Genomic DNA, 12,553 nt, shown 5'->3' with positions numbered 1-12,553 from the left:
CCCGCAAGGTCCCCCTGCTCCGGAAGGCACATGTGACGGCCCGTCTGAAGTTTGCCAGTGAACACCTGGATGATGCCGAGAGTGATTGGGAGAAGGTGCTGTGGTCAGATGAGACAAAAATTGAGCTCTTTGGCATGAACTCAACTCGCCGTGTTTGGAGGAAGAGAAATGCTGCCTATGACCCAAAGAACACCGTCCCCACTGTCAAGCATGGAGGTGGAAATGTTATGTTTTGGGGGTGTTTCTCTGCTAAGGGCACAGGACTACTTCACCGCATCAATGGGAGAATGGATGGGGCCATGTACCGTACAATTCTGAGTGACAACCTCCTTCCCTCCGCCAGGGCCTTAAAAATGGGTCGTGGCTGGGTCTTCCAGCACGACAATGACCCAAAACATACAGCCAAGGCAACAAAGGAGTGGCTCAGGAAGAAGCACATTAGGGTCATGGAGTGGCCTAGCCAGTCACCAGACCTTAATCCCATTGAAAACTTATGGAGGGAGCTGAAGCTGCGAGTTGCCAAGCGACAGCCCAGAACTCTTAATGATTTAGAGATGATCTGCAAAGAGGAGTGGACCAAAATTCCTCCTGACATGTGTGCAAACCTCATCATCAACTACAGAAGACGTCTGACCGCTGTGCTTGCCAACAAGGGTTTTGCCACCAAGTATTAGGTCTTGTTTGCCAGAGGGATTAAATACTTATTTCCCTCTGCAGAATGCAAATAAATTCATATACTTTCCACAATGTGATTTTCCGGATTTAATTTGTGATGTGCTATCTCTCACTGTTACCAATAACCTACCCTTCGATTATGGGCTGCTCATGTCTTTGTCAGTGGGCAAACTTACAAAATCAGCAAGGGATCAAATACTTATTTCCACCACTGTATGTACAAGTATGTACAATTATATCATCTAGATCTTTTTGCATTAACAGAAACTTGGATATTAACTGGTGAGGAATCTTATCTTTACCAATGCCTACCAGAAGATTACTCAGTAAGCTACATATCGTGGGTAGGGAAACGGGGCGGTGGTCTAGCCTTTATCTTTTCTCCTAATCTCAAAGTTAAAGAGATTCCACAGCATGGTCTTCCCTACCCCGAATTTCTTTTAGTACAAATACATGCAGGTGCCACCATATTCCACAAACTGCTCTTCTACTGCGCCCCCTCTGCAACGGGAGTGGATTGGGAGAACATATATCAATCCCTCGCTATAGCAGTAGTAAAGTTTCCTAATCTGTTAATATGGGGTGATTTTAATGTTCATGTAGACGATTGTTTTAACTCGCACGCTAAGAAATTTTAAAAACTTTTACAAGATCTAGATTTAATACAACATGTAAAGGGACCTATGCATAAAGCTGGCCATACACTGGATCTAGTTATGACATGTATGCCACATGAGTTCACATGTACACAGATAGAAACAATGCCTGTCTCTTGGTCAGACCATTTTTTTCTTTATTTTAATTTGATTTTACCTAGGCCAATTCAGAGACAAACTGTAAAGACAATTCAGACAAGAGGACTGCATAAGATAGATCCTTCCACCCTACCTTCGTTATTAGAAAGTTTTCCCCAAACCTCATCTCCCTTTCCCTCCATCTGCTCGCCATAACCGAAACCTGGCTCACCCCCGACAACTCTGCCTCAGTCGCAGCCCTTTGCCACGGAGGCTACCTTTTCTCCCATTCGCCCCGCACAGCTAGTCGCAGTGGCGGCGTTGGCCTACTACTTTCGCCCTCCTGCAGTTTTCAACCCCTCCTCCTACCACAGTCTCACTGCTTCTCATCCTTTGAAGTCCATTCCATCCGTCTATTCTACCCGCTGCCACTCCGTGTTGCAGTCATCTACCGCCCCCCTGATAAGTTCCTCCCTTCCTTCCTTCCTTCCTGACTTTGATGCCTGGCTCTCCGTTTTTCTCGAGCCCTCATCCCCATCCCTCATTCTTGGTGACTTCAACATACACACTGATAACCCATCTGACTCATACGCTTCTCAATTCCTCACCCTAACCTCCTCCTTCAACCTCCAACTGAGCTCCACCACCCCTACTCACAAATCTGGTCACTGTCTTGATCTCGTCCTCTCTTCTACCTGCTCGCCCTCTAATCTCTGCGTCTCCGCTCTTCCCGTTTCTGACCATCACCTGATCACATTCACACTTCATCACCCTCCCCCTCAGTCCCGCCCAACCCTAACTACTACCTCCAGGAATCTCCAGGCAGTTGACCCCCCCACCTTATCCGCTAGTATCTCTGATCTCCTCCCATCCATCACGTCCTCCGAGTCCGTAGACAAGGCTGTTTCCAACTACAATGCCACTCTCTCCTCCGCCCTTGACACCCTTGCACCGTCTGTTTCCCGTCCCACTAGGCGCACTAATCCCCACCCCTGGCTTAACCCTTGCACCCGTTACCTTCGCTCCTGCTCCCGATCGGCTGAACGCCTATGGAGGAAATCTCGCACCCATACTGACTTCATTCACTACAAATTCATGCTATCCTCCTTCCAGTCCTCCCTATTCCTCACCAAACAGGACTACTACACTCATTTGACTAATTCCCTCAGCTCTAACCCTCGTCGTCTCTTCGCCACCCTCAACTCCCTCCTCAAAGTGCCCTCCGCTCCCACCCCCCCTTCACTCTCTCCTCAATCACTGGCTGAGTACTTCCGTGACAAGGTCCAGAAGATCAACCTCGAATTCACCGCTAAACCTTCTCCTCCCCTTCATCCTATCTCCCACTCCCTCAACCAACCATCCCAGGCCTCCTTCTCCTCTTTTCCTGATATCACCGAAGAGGAAACCACCCATCTTCTCTCCTCCTCGAAATGCATCACCTGTTCCTCAAACCCCATCCCCACCAACTTACTTACCACCATCTCTCCCACTATCATCCCATCTGTCATATCCTCAACTTCTCTCTCTCCACCGCAACTGTCACTGACACCTTCAAGCATGCTGTTGTCACACCGCTCCTCAGAAAACCTTCACTTGACCCTACTTGTCCCTCCAACTACCGCCCCATCTCCCTCCTACCCTTCTTCCCCAAAATACTTGAACGCCGTTCACAGCCGTTGCATTGATTTTCTCGCCTCTCATACCATCCTCGATCCGCTTCAATCTGGCTTTCGCCCACTTCACTCGACAGAAACGGCATTATCCAAAGTCTGTAATGACCTGTTCCTCGCCAAATCTAAAGGTCATTACTCCATCCTCATTCTCCTCGACCTATCCTCCGCCTTTGACACTGTCAATCACAACTTACTTCTTGACACACTGTCCTCTTTTGGGTTCCAGAGCTCTGTCCTCTCCTGGTTCTCTTCTTATCTCTCCCATCGTACCTTCAGAGTACACTCTCATGGTTCTTCCTCCACCCCTATCCCGCTCTCTGTTGGAGTCCCTCAGGGTTCTGTCCTTGGACTCCTTCTTTTCTCTATCTACACCTCTTCCCTGGGCTCCCTGATCTCGTCTCATGGTTTCCAGTATCATCTCTATGCTGACGACACCCAGCTTTATCTCTCCACACCTGATATCACTGCAGAAACCCAGGCCAAAGTATCGGCCTGCTTATCCGACATTGCTGCCTGGATGTCCAACCGCCACCTGAAACTGAACATGGCCAAGACCGAGCTTCTTGTCTTCCCACCCAAACCCACTTCCCCTCTACCTCCACTCTCTATTTCGGTTGATAACACCCTCATCGTTCCCGTCTCATCTGCCCGCAACCTCTGTGTCATCTTCGACTCCTCCCTCTCCTTCTCTGAGCATATCCAGCAGATAGCCAAGACCTGTCGCTTCTTCCTCTATAACATTAGCAAAATCCGCCCTTTCCTCTCTGAGCACACCACCCGAACTCTCATCCACTCTCTCATTACCTCTCGCCTTGACTACTGCAACCTACTCCTCACTGGTCTCCCACTTAGCCACCTATCCCCCCTTCAGTCCATTCAAAACTCTGCTGCACGTCTTATCTTCTGCCTGAACCGCTACACTCATATCACCCCTCTCCTCAAGTCACTTCATTGGCTTCCGATCAGATACCGCTTTCAATTCAAACTTCTGCTACTAACCTACAAATGTACTCGATCTGCAGCCCCTCTTTACCTCTCAACCCTCATCTCCCCTTACGTTCCTACCTGTAACCTCCGCTCTCAAGACAAATCCCTCCTTTCAGTACCCTTCTCCACCACCGCCAACTCCAGGCTCCGCCCTTTCTGCCTCGCCTCACCACACGTGTGGAACAAACTCCCTGAGCCCATACGCCAGGCCCCCTCCCTGCTCATCTTCAAATCTCTGCTTAAAGCCCACCTCTTCAACGTCGCCTTCGGCACCTAACCTCTACACCTCTACCCAGGAAATCTAGACTGCCCAACTTGACATTTCGTTCTTTAGATTGTAAGCTCCTTTGAGTAGGGACCGTCCTTCTTTGTTTATTTTGTACAGCGCTGTGTAACCCTAGTAGCACTCTAGAAATGTTAAGTAGTAGTAGTAGTAGTAATTAGTTCTAGAAGAACAAATCACTACCTGGAACCAGTGTCTTTCAGTGTCATTTGACAATATTGCCCCTTTGAAGAATATAAAACCAAAGACAAAAACATTTCAGCCATGGTAACACCCTGGGTTAAAATTATGCAAGCAACAATTACGAAGAGCGGAACGATTATGGCGCAAAGGGAAAACAGCAGAGTTACGGGATAATTGTAAAAAATGCCAACGGTACTACATTAAGCAGCTAAAATTGGCAAAAACAAATTATTTCTCTAAACAAGTACAGGATGCTTCCAATTCATCCAAACAGCTTTTTTGTATTATGAAACAATTAACATCAAAACCAGGTTCTCATATAGAGACAGTTTATATAGAATCCGAAACATTGGCTAAATTTATTTCAAAAGATAGATAACTTAAGAATGCAATTTGATACGCCAAAAAAAAACCAGAACAGTTACTTATACCAAGTTTACTTCCATCCTTATCAGGAACATGGCATCAATTCCAGATCCCGTCATTAATATCATTTCAAAAAAAGTTATCCAATATTTCACCTACACATAGTGCATTAGATCCGATTCCTTCTATTTGGTTAAAAAGTCCTTCAGTAAAATTACAGGCTCACCTATATTTAATCATTGCAAAAAGCCTTACAGAAGGGAAAGTTCCAGCATCACTTAAAGAAGCATTGGTAAAGCCTGTTTTGAAAAAACCTTCCCTAGACACATCTCTACCTGGGAATTATCGTCCGGTCTCCAATCTCCCATTTCTATTGAAAGTATTAAACAGTTGTATTTAATCAACTTCAATCCTACACAGAATCCAAAAACATACTGCACCCTAGACAATTGGGATTTCGGAAAGGACATAGCACTGAAACAATTATAACCTCTTTTTTAAATGAGATACATGCTAGGTTAGAACAGGGTTATGTTGCTTTAATTATTTCCTTGGACCTATCAGCGGCTTTTGATCTTATAGATCATGAGCTATTATTAAACAGGCTAACAGAAATTGGTATTACTGGCACCATTTATGACTGGTTTGCCTCTTTTCTTGCTAATCGGTCTTTTAAAGTAGTACAAAATCATTCCTCCTCTAAAAGGTATCCTATTTCCTGTGGGGTTCCTCAGGGATCAGTTTTATCACCATTGTTGTTTAACATATACATCAGCCCTCTTGCCCTACTTATTCAATCATTGGGTATCAGCTTTTACTCATATGCCGATGATTTTATCCTGATTCATTACGTAAACCCGTTAGATCCTGACCTTACACCAATTCAGAATGGTGTTAAGGAAGTAGCTAGCTGGCTATATTTGCTGATGTATATTTGCTGATTTCTTACACTTTAAGTTCATGCTGACCTCCTTCCAATCTGCTCTTTTAAGCGCCAAACAGGATTATTATATCCAACTGACCAACTCTCTTGGCTCTAACCCTCAACTTCTCTTCACCACATTGAACTCTCTCCTCAAGGTGCCCCCTCCCCCAACTCCCCCTTCTTTATCTCCTTGCTGAATTCTTTCACGACTAGGTTCAAAAGATAAACCTTGCATTCTCTACCTCGCCACCTCTCCCTCCACTAGTCCGTTCCCCTCTCTCTCCTCCCTCTCATTCCCTTTCCTCCTTTCCTGAAGTTACTATTGAGGAAACTATACTTCTCCTTTCTTCCTCAAAATGTACCACCTGTTCCTATGATCCCATTCCCACCTACCCACCTTCTTAATGCCATCTCTCCTGCTCTTATTCCTTTTATCTGTCACATTCTCAACCTCTCACTTTCCACTGCGACTGTCCCTGCTGCCTTTAAACATGCTGTGGTCACACCTCTCCTTAAGAAGCCTTCACTCGACCCTACTTGTCCCTCTAATTACCGACCCATCTCCCTCATTCCCTTTCTCTCCAAATTACTTGAGCGTGCTGTTCACCGCCGCTGCCTTGATTTTCTGTCCTCATATGCTATTCTTAACCCACTACAATCTGGTTTTCGCCCTCTCCACTCAACCAAAACTGCGCTTACTAAAGTCTCCAATGACCTATTACTGGCTAAATCCAGAGGTCTCTATTCCATCCTCATTCTTCTTGATCTTTCCGCTGCTTTTGACACTGTCGATCACAGCATACACCTCGATACCCGGTCCTCACTTGGATTCCAGGGCTCTGTCCTTTCCTGGTTCTCTTCCTACCTCTCCCTCCGCACCTTCAGTGTTCATTCTGGTGGATCCTCTTCTACTTCTATCCCTCTGCATGTCGGCGTACCTCAGGGTTCTGTTCTTGGTCCCCTCCTCTTTTCTATCTACACTTCTTCCCTTGGTTCAATAATCTCATCCCATGGCTTTTCCTACCATCTCTGTGCTGATGACTCCCAAATCTACCTTTCTACCCCTGATATCTCACCTTGCATCCAAACCAAAGTTTCAGCGTGCTTGTCTGACATTGCTGTCTGGATGTCTCAACGCCACCTGAAATTAAACATGACCAAAACTGAGCTTCTCATTTTTCCCCCCAAACCCACCTCCCCACTCCCCCCCTTTTCTATTTCTGTTGATGGCTCTCTCATTCTCCTTGTCTCCTCAGCTCGAAACCTTGGGGTCATCTTTGACTCTTCTCTCTCCTTCTCTGATCATATCCAGCAGATCGCCAAGACCTGTCGTTTCTTTCTTTACAACATCCGTAAAATCTGCCCCTTTCTTTCCGAGCACTCTACCAAAACCCTCATCAACACCCTTGTCACCTCTCGTTTAGACTACTGCAATCTGCTTCTTTCTGGCCTCCCACTTAGTCACCTCTCCCCTCTCCAATCGGTTCAAAACTCTGCTGCCCGTCTTGTCTTCTGCCAGGGTCGCTTTACTCATACTACCCCTCTCCTCAAGACCCTTCACTGGCTCCCTATCCGTTTTTGTATCCTGTTCAAACTTCTTCTACTAACCTATAAATGTACTTACTCTGCTGCTCCCCAGTATCTCTCCACACTCGTCCTTCCCTACACCCCTTCCCGTGCACTCCGCTCCATGGATAAATCCTTCTTATCTGTTCCCTTCTCCACTACTGCCAACTCCAGACTTCGCGCCTCCTGTCTCGCTGCACCCTACGCCTGGAATAAACTTCCTGAGCCCCTACGTCTTGCCCCATCCTTGGCCACCTTTAAATCTAGACTAAAAGCCCACCTCTTTGACATTGCTTTTGACTCGTAACCACTTGTAACCACTTGCCTCCACCTACCCTCCTCTCCTCCTTCCTGTACACATTAATTGATTTGATTACTTTATTTTTTTGTCTATTAGATTGTAAGCTCTTTGAGCAGGGACTGTCTTTCTTCTATGTTTGTGCAGCGCTGCGTACGCCTTGTAGCGCTATAGAAATGCTAAATAGTAGTAGTAGGCTTAAAAGACATTTTCTAGTGTTGAATTCAGATAAGACCATTACATCGTGGATTACAGGATGTGACACTGTTCCTACTGTCGTACCCATTTTATTTGACAAACCGATACCAACAGTACAATCCTTTAAATATCTGGGAGTCATTATTGACTCTGCGCTATCCTTTAATGAACAAATATCTATGGTAGTCAGAAATTCATTTTATCATCTACGTAGACTGCGCTCCATTAGAAATTCAATTGACAAGGCTTCACTCTGTACGCTAACACATGCATATATTACAACGGGTCTGGATTATTGTAACATTACGTATGCAGGGTTAGCCAAAACAAATATTAAACGTCTACAGATAATACAGAATACTGCAGCGCGTGTCATTAGCAGGGCTTCAAGATTCGATAGAATTACACCACTGCTGGTTCAACTTCACTGGCTTCCAGTGGAAGCCAGAATAAAATTTAAAATTCTTACATTGACCCATAAAGCTCTATATTCCCTAACCCCTTTATATTTATCAAATTTAGTCCTGCCGTATTCACCTAGGCGTACACTCCGTTCACTCACAGATAATAGACTGATCATCCCATCACCTCAAAAAACTAGATGGGAGTCTACTAGAAATTCGGCCTTCTTTTCCTTGGCCCCTTCCCTTTGGAATTGTCTTCCAAAACATGTTAGACTGGAGGAGTCCCACATTCAATTTCGAAAACTACTGAAAACTTACCTGTTTCAGGATACGTTTGAGGATAATCTGTGATAAAAGATATGAACTGATAGCTTGTATTAAATTTGCAGTGCAACGGAGTTCAAGATGGCTGCCGAGTAGATAGGACATGATTTTTGAGCTCCTGGCGAACTTACCTTTTTACATAGTAAACACTCCTCAGAATGCCCAAGAGAAGGGGAAAAGCCGCTACCGCAGCCTCCCAACGACTTGAAACCCCGACTCAAAGAGGACCGATTGATACGTTTCTCCAGCGGGTTTTGGACACTAGTACACCGGTGAGCGGCTCGCTGTTGACTCCTGCGCATGTTGAAGGTGCACGGGAATCCTTAGAGATGGAAATCTCTCTTAGCCCCGATGCTCGAACACCACCTCCTCCTCCTGTGCATCGTGAGCTCGGTGCTCTATCGGTAATGTCTTCGACTCCAGTCCCGGAAGTGGATGAGGAATCAGGCAGAAGGGGGGCAAGTAAAATCCAAAGAGCAGAGCTTACAACGATGGCCGAGACAACCAAGGAGGATCAAAGTGTTCCCAGTATGGCAGGAATTTTTCCGCTGCAACAACAGACGGAGGTAGGAGCTTTTTCCTTTGCACAATTACAGATTAAACCTCCTGAAGTCACGTTAGACTGCCTTTGGACTCTAATAGTAGATTTAGGTAAGGCACTAATTCCACAAGTACAAAAAGTAAAACAAGAAGTTGAAAGGGTGGAAGAACAAGTAAAACAAACGAACATTCAAGTGGAAAAACAAGAGAAAGAAATAAAACAATTACAAGAAGTAGAGCAGACTATGTTAAAGGATTTAATAAACTCTAGAAGGAAAATAGAGATTTTGGAAAACTTTACTAGAAGTAATAATTTACGCTTTATAAATTTTCCTTATTTGAAAGAGATATCCCCTAGGAAGATGTTAAAATTATATTTCCAGGAAATTTTCCAAACAAAAGAAGAGAATATTCCCCTGTTTGCACAAGCATTTTATCTCCCTCCCAGGAACCAACAAGTTTTGGAAAATCAATCCCTTGATGTAACAGATTTGTTGGAATCTTCCATAACAGACCAAGCAACAGCTGCTACTTTGGTAGCAACAGTTACTTTTTCCTCGGATAAATTTTGGATATTAAAATTATTTTATAAAAATCGTGATAAGACTTTCAAGGGACTTAAGATCAATGTTTATCCTGATGTGTCGAGAGAAACACAAGTGCGCAGGAAAAAATTTCTTCAGAAGAAGCAGGAAACGTTACAAATGGGAGCAACCTTCTTTTTAAAATTTCCGTGCAAATGTTTGGTTACCTACCGGTCTGAAAAATTTGTGTTTTATGATCCCTCCCAACTGGAAACATTTATAACATCTAGAAGGACAGTTGGAACAGTTTCACCAACTATAAACAGTGTTTGAAAACAAAAGAATGTCCTAATCATGCCTATCTACCATTTGTGTTTTATTTTCTTTATTTCCTTAAGTTCTTCAACTATTACTTATATTTTGAACTCCTAAATGTGGACTTATATTGGTTTTGAGGAAATAGATGGGTAACAGATTTTGCTTGATATTGTAACCTCATTTACTGATTTTTCTTATCAATTTTGTATATTTGCGAAATTGAAATATAATAAATAAAATAATTATAAATTTGCAGTGCAACTATATGTTATTTATGTACTTGTTTACGAATGGCTGTTTAGTAAGAATTAGTTTTATCTTCTAAAGTATGGCTATTTTGGATTTGCTTTCCTATCTATTCGATGGAGTTCTTTATGTTGTTGTTTTTACCATTTTTATCTCAATATGTAAACCATTTCTGTTTTGTAACCACAATTTGAAATGGTATAGTAAAAATGAATAAGCGATAAACGAATTGCATATCAGGACAAGGAAAAAGGAAATGCAAAAAAAAAAAAAAACCCAGCACAAAGAGCGTGTCCTGCTGTGTTTCCAAATCACCAGCAAGTAATCTGCTATCAAAGCAGCCATTTGTTGCTAGTTCTTGTGCCTCATTTTTATTTGGGTTTTCATCAGTGCCGGCCTATAGCTTTATTAGATTGTGTTTGCATGGGTAGTACTACATACTTTTCTCTCCTGTGCCTGACTTATTTGTTGCTTTCCACCTATACTTATATTGCTGTCCTTTTATTTTTTCTATTTTACCTCAGTGAGTCCGTCATTTTTTTCACACACCGGATGTGTATAGCAAGCGTTGTCTGCCAGCTGCAACGCAATATTGATCAACATCTTCACAAACAGCCCTGCTTTTAGTTTTTCAGTCCATAACGTCAGTTTCATTTTAACTTGTTCAGGTCTCATCCTTACATGTGTGACATTCCAGGCAGATATGTCATTTTTTTTTTTTTCATTTTTACTTTGCTCTCTTTCATCAGTTTTATTTAGTCTTCCTTTCCTTCCTTTCATACACATCATATATACATATATTTTGCCAATATAGTTTATCTTGACTTTGGGTTTCTTTAGTCTTTTTTCTTTACTTATTTTTTTGCCTGTATCTTAGTTTTTTTATGTCTCCAGTATGTTTAAAGTTTTTATTTTTACTCTTAGGTCATTTCTTTCAGATGCTATAGTACACCAAGAGGTTCTACCTTAACACTGTACAGGTACAGATTCACGTAGTTACACACAGTTTTACTTACATATTGTTCTCATTTTGTATTGCTCCATGGGGCGACCACACCTTGAATACTGTGTGGAATTTTGGTCACTGCCTCTCAAAAAAGATATAGCAGAATTAGAAAAGGTATAGAGAAGGACAACAAAAATTTCCTATGTGGAAAGGCTAAAGCAGCTAGGACCCTTCAGCTTGGAGAAGAGACGGCTGAGGGGAGATACGATAGAGTTCTATAAAATGCTGAGTGGAGTGGAATGGGTAGATATGAATTGCTTCCTTACTCTTTTCAAAAATATTAGGACTAGGGGGCACGCAATGAAGTTTCTAAGTAGCAAATTTAAAAGAAATCAGAGAAAATATTTTTTCTCTCAATGTGTAATTAAACTGTGGAATTTGTTGCCAGAGAATGTGGTAAAAAGTTAGCTTAGCAAGGTTAAATAAAGGTTTGGCTAACTTCCTAAAAGAAAAGTCTATACGCCATTATTAAGTTGAGCTTGGGAAAATTCACTGCTTATTCCTGGGATAAGCATCATAAAATGTGTTTTTACTCTTCCCAGTATGGCAACACTTATGTTCAGAATCTAAGCGGAATCTTTTCTAGTAAAAAATAAAAAAAAAGAAGCTCTTTTGGACAAAGCTTTACATAATAGATAAGATTTAAATGCTAGCAATAAGCATACATTTTCTACCTTAAACAGCACAAAGCCAGAAAGTATAGGCAGAGGACACAGCAATAGCGTTTTAAAACTGATATAGTCCATTGTTTTGCCTCATCCACCATCATTTACTATCTCACACCCCACAAAGAAGATTTTTTATAAAGCCCTAGCCCAGAGGTTACCAAAAATCTTGAAATGCTGAAAAAATAAGCAATGAAAATTATAAAGACAATAGTTGTTATTATTATTTGTTATATTTGTATCCCACATTTTCCCACCTTTTGCAGGCTCAATGTGGCTTACATATAACTGTTATCGGTGTTAGCCGATTACGGTTTGAACAAATACATAGTATGAATGAATACAAAGTTAAAACAGTTCGATGCCTTAATTGCAGTAATATCATTAACTAGAGCTGCACTACCAACCTTCTCTTGTAAAATAATAGCATAGAACTTAAAAAAAAATAAATATGTTGCCTGGTTAACAATTTTCTGTTTAATTTATAAAATTCAATTCATACAAGCACACTTACCAGTTTTTACAGCGGATATACACTGAAGCTGCTTTGTCATAAAACTGCCCTTTTTCATATAACTGGGCTGCTTCTGAAAATTGCTGTAACAGGAATAAATATGAAAATGTATTTCAGATATTAA

At 42.5% G+C, this 12,553-nt stretch overlaps 1 protein-coding gene across 2 annotated transcripts in view; it reads right to left on the bottom strand.

The window, feature by feature from the left end:
- Positions 1–12,553, bottom strand: part of WDR19 (WD repeat domain 19) — a 565,820-nt gene that overhangs the window by 249,142 nt on the left and 304,125 nt on the right. For both annotated transcript variants that reach the window (XM_030191304.1, XM_030191303.1), the window contains exon 23: positions 12,430–12,512. In XM_030191304.1, coding sequence (XP_030047164.1) covers positions 12,430–12,512 — 83 coding nt within the window. The remainder of the gene's footprint in view (positions 1–12,429; positions 12,513–12,553) is intronic.

Source organism: Microcaecilia unicolor, chromosome 2, assembly GCF_901765095.1.
Source record: "Microcaecilia unicolor chromosome 2, aMicUni1.1, whole genome shotgun sequence".
Taxonomy (NCBI): domain Eukaryota; kingdom Metazoa; phylum Chordata; class Amphibia; order Gymnophiona; family Siphonopidae; genus Microcaecilia; species Microcaecilia unicolor.
Note: the sequence above shows the minus strand (reverse complement) of the source record. Positions and strands in the feature narration are given on the sequence as shown.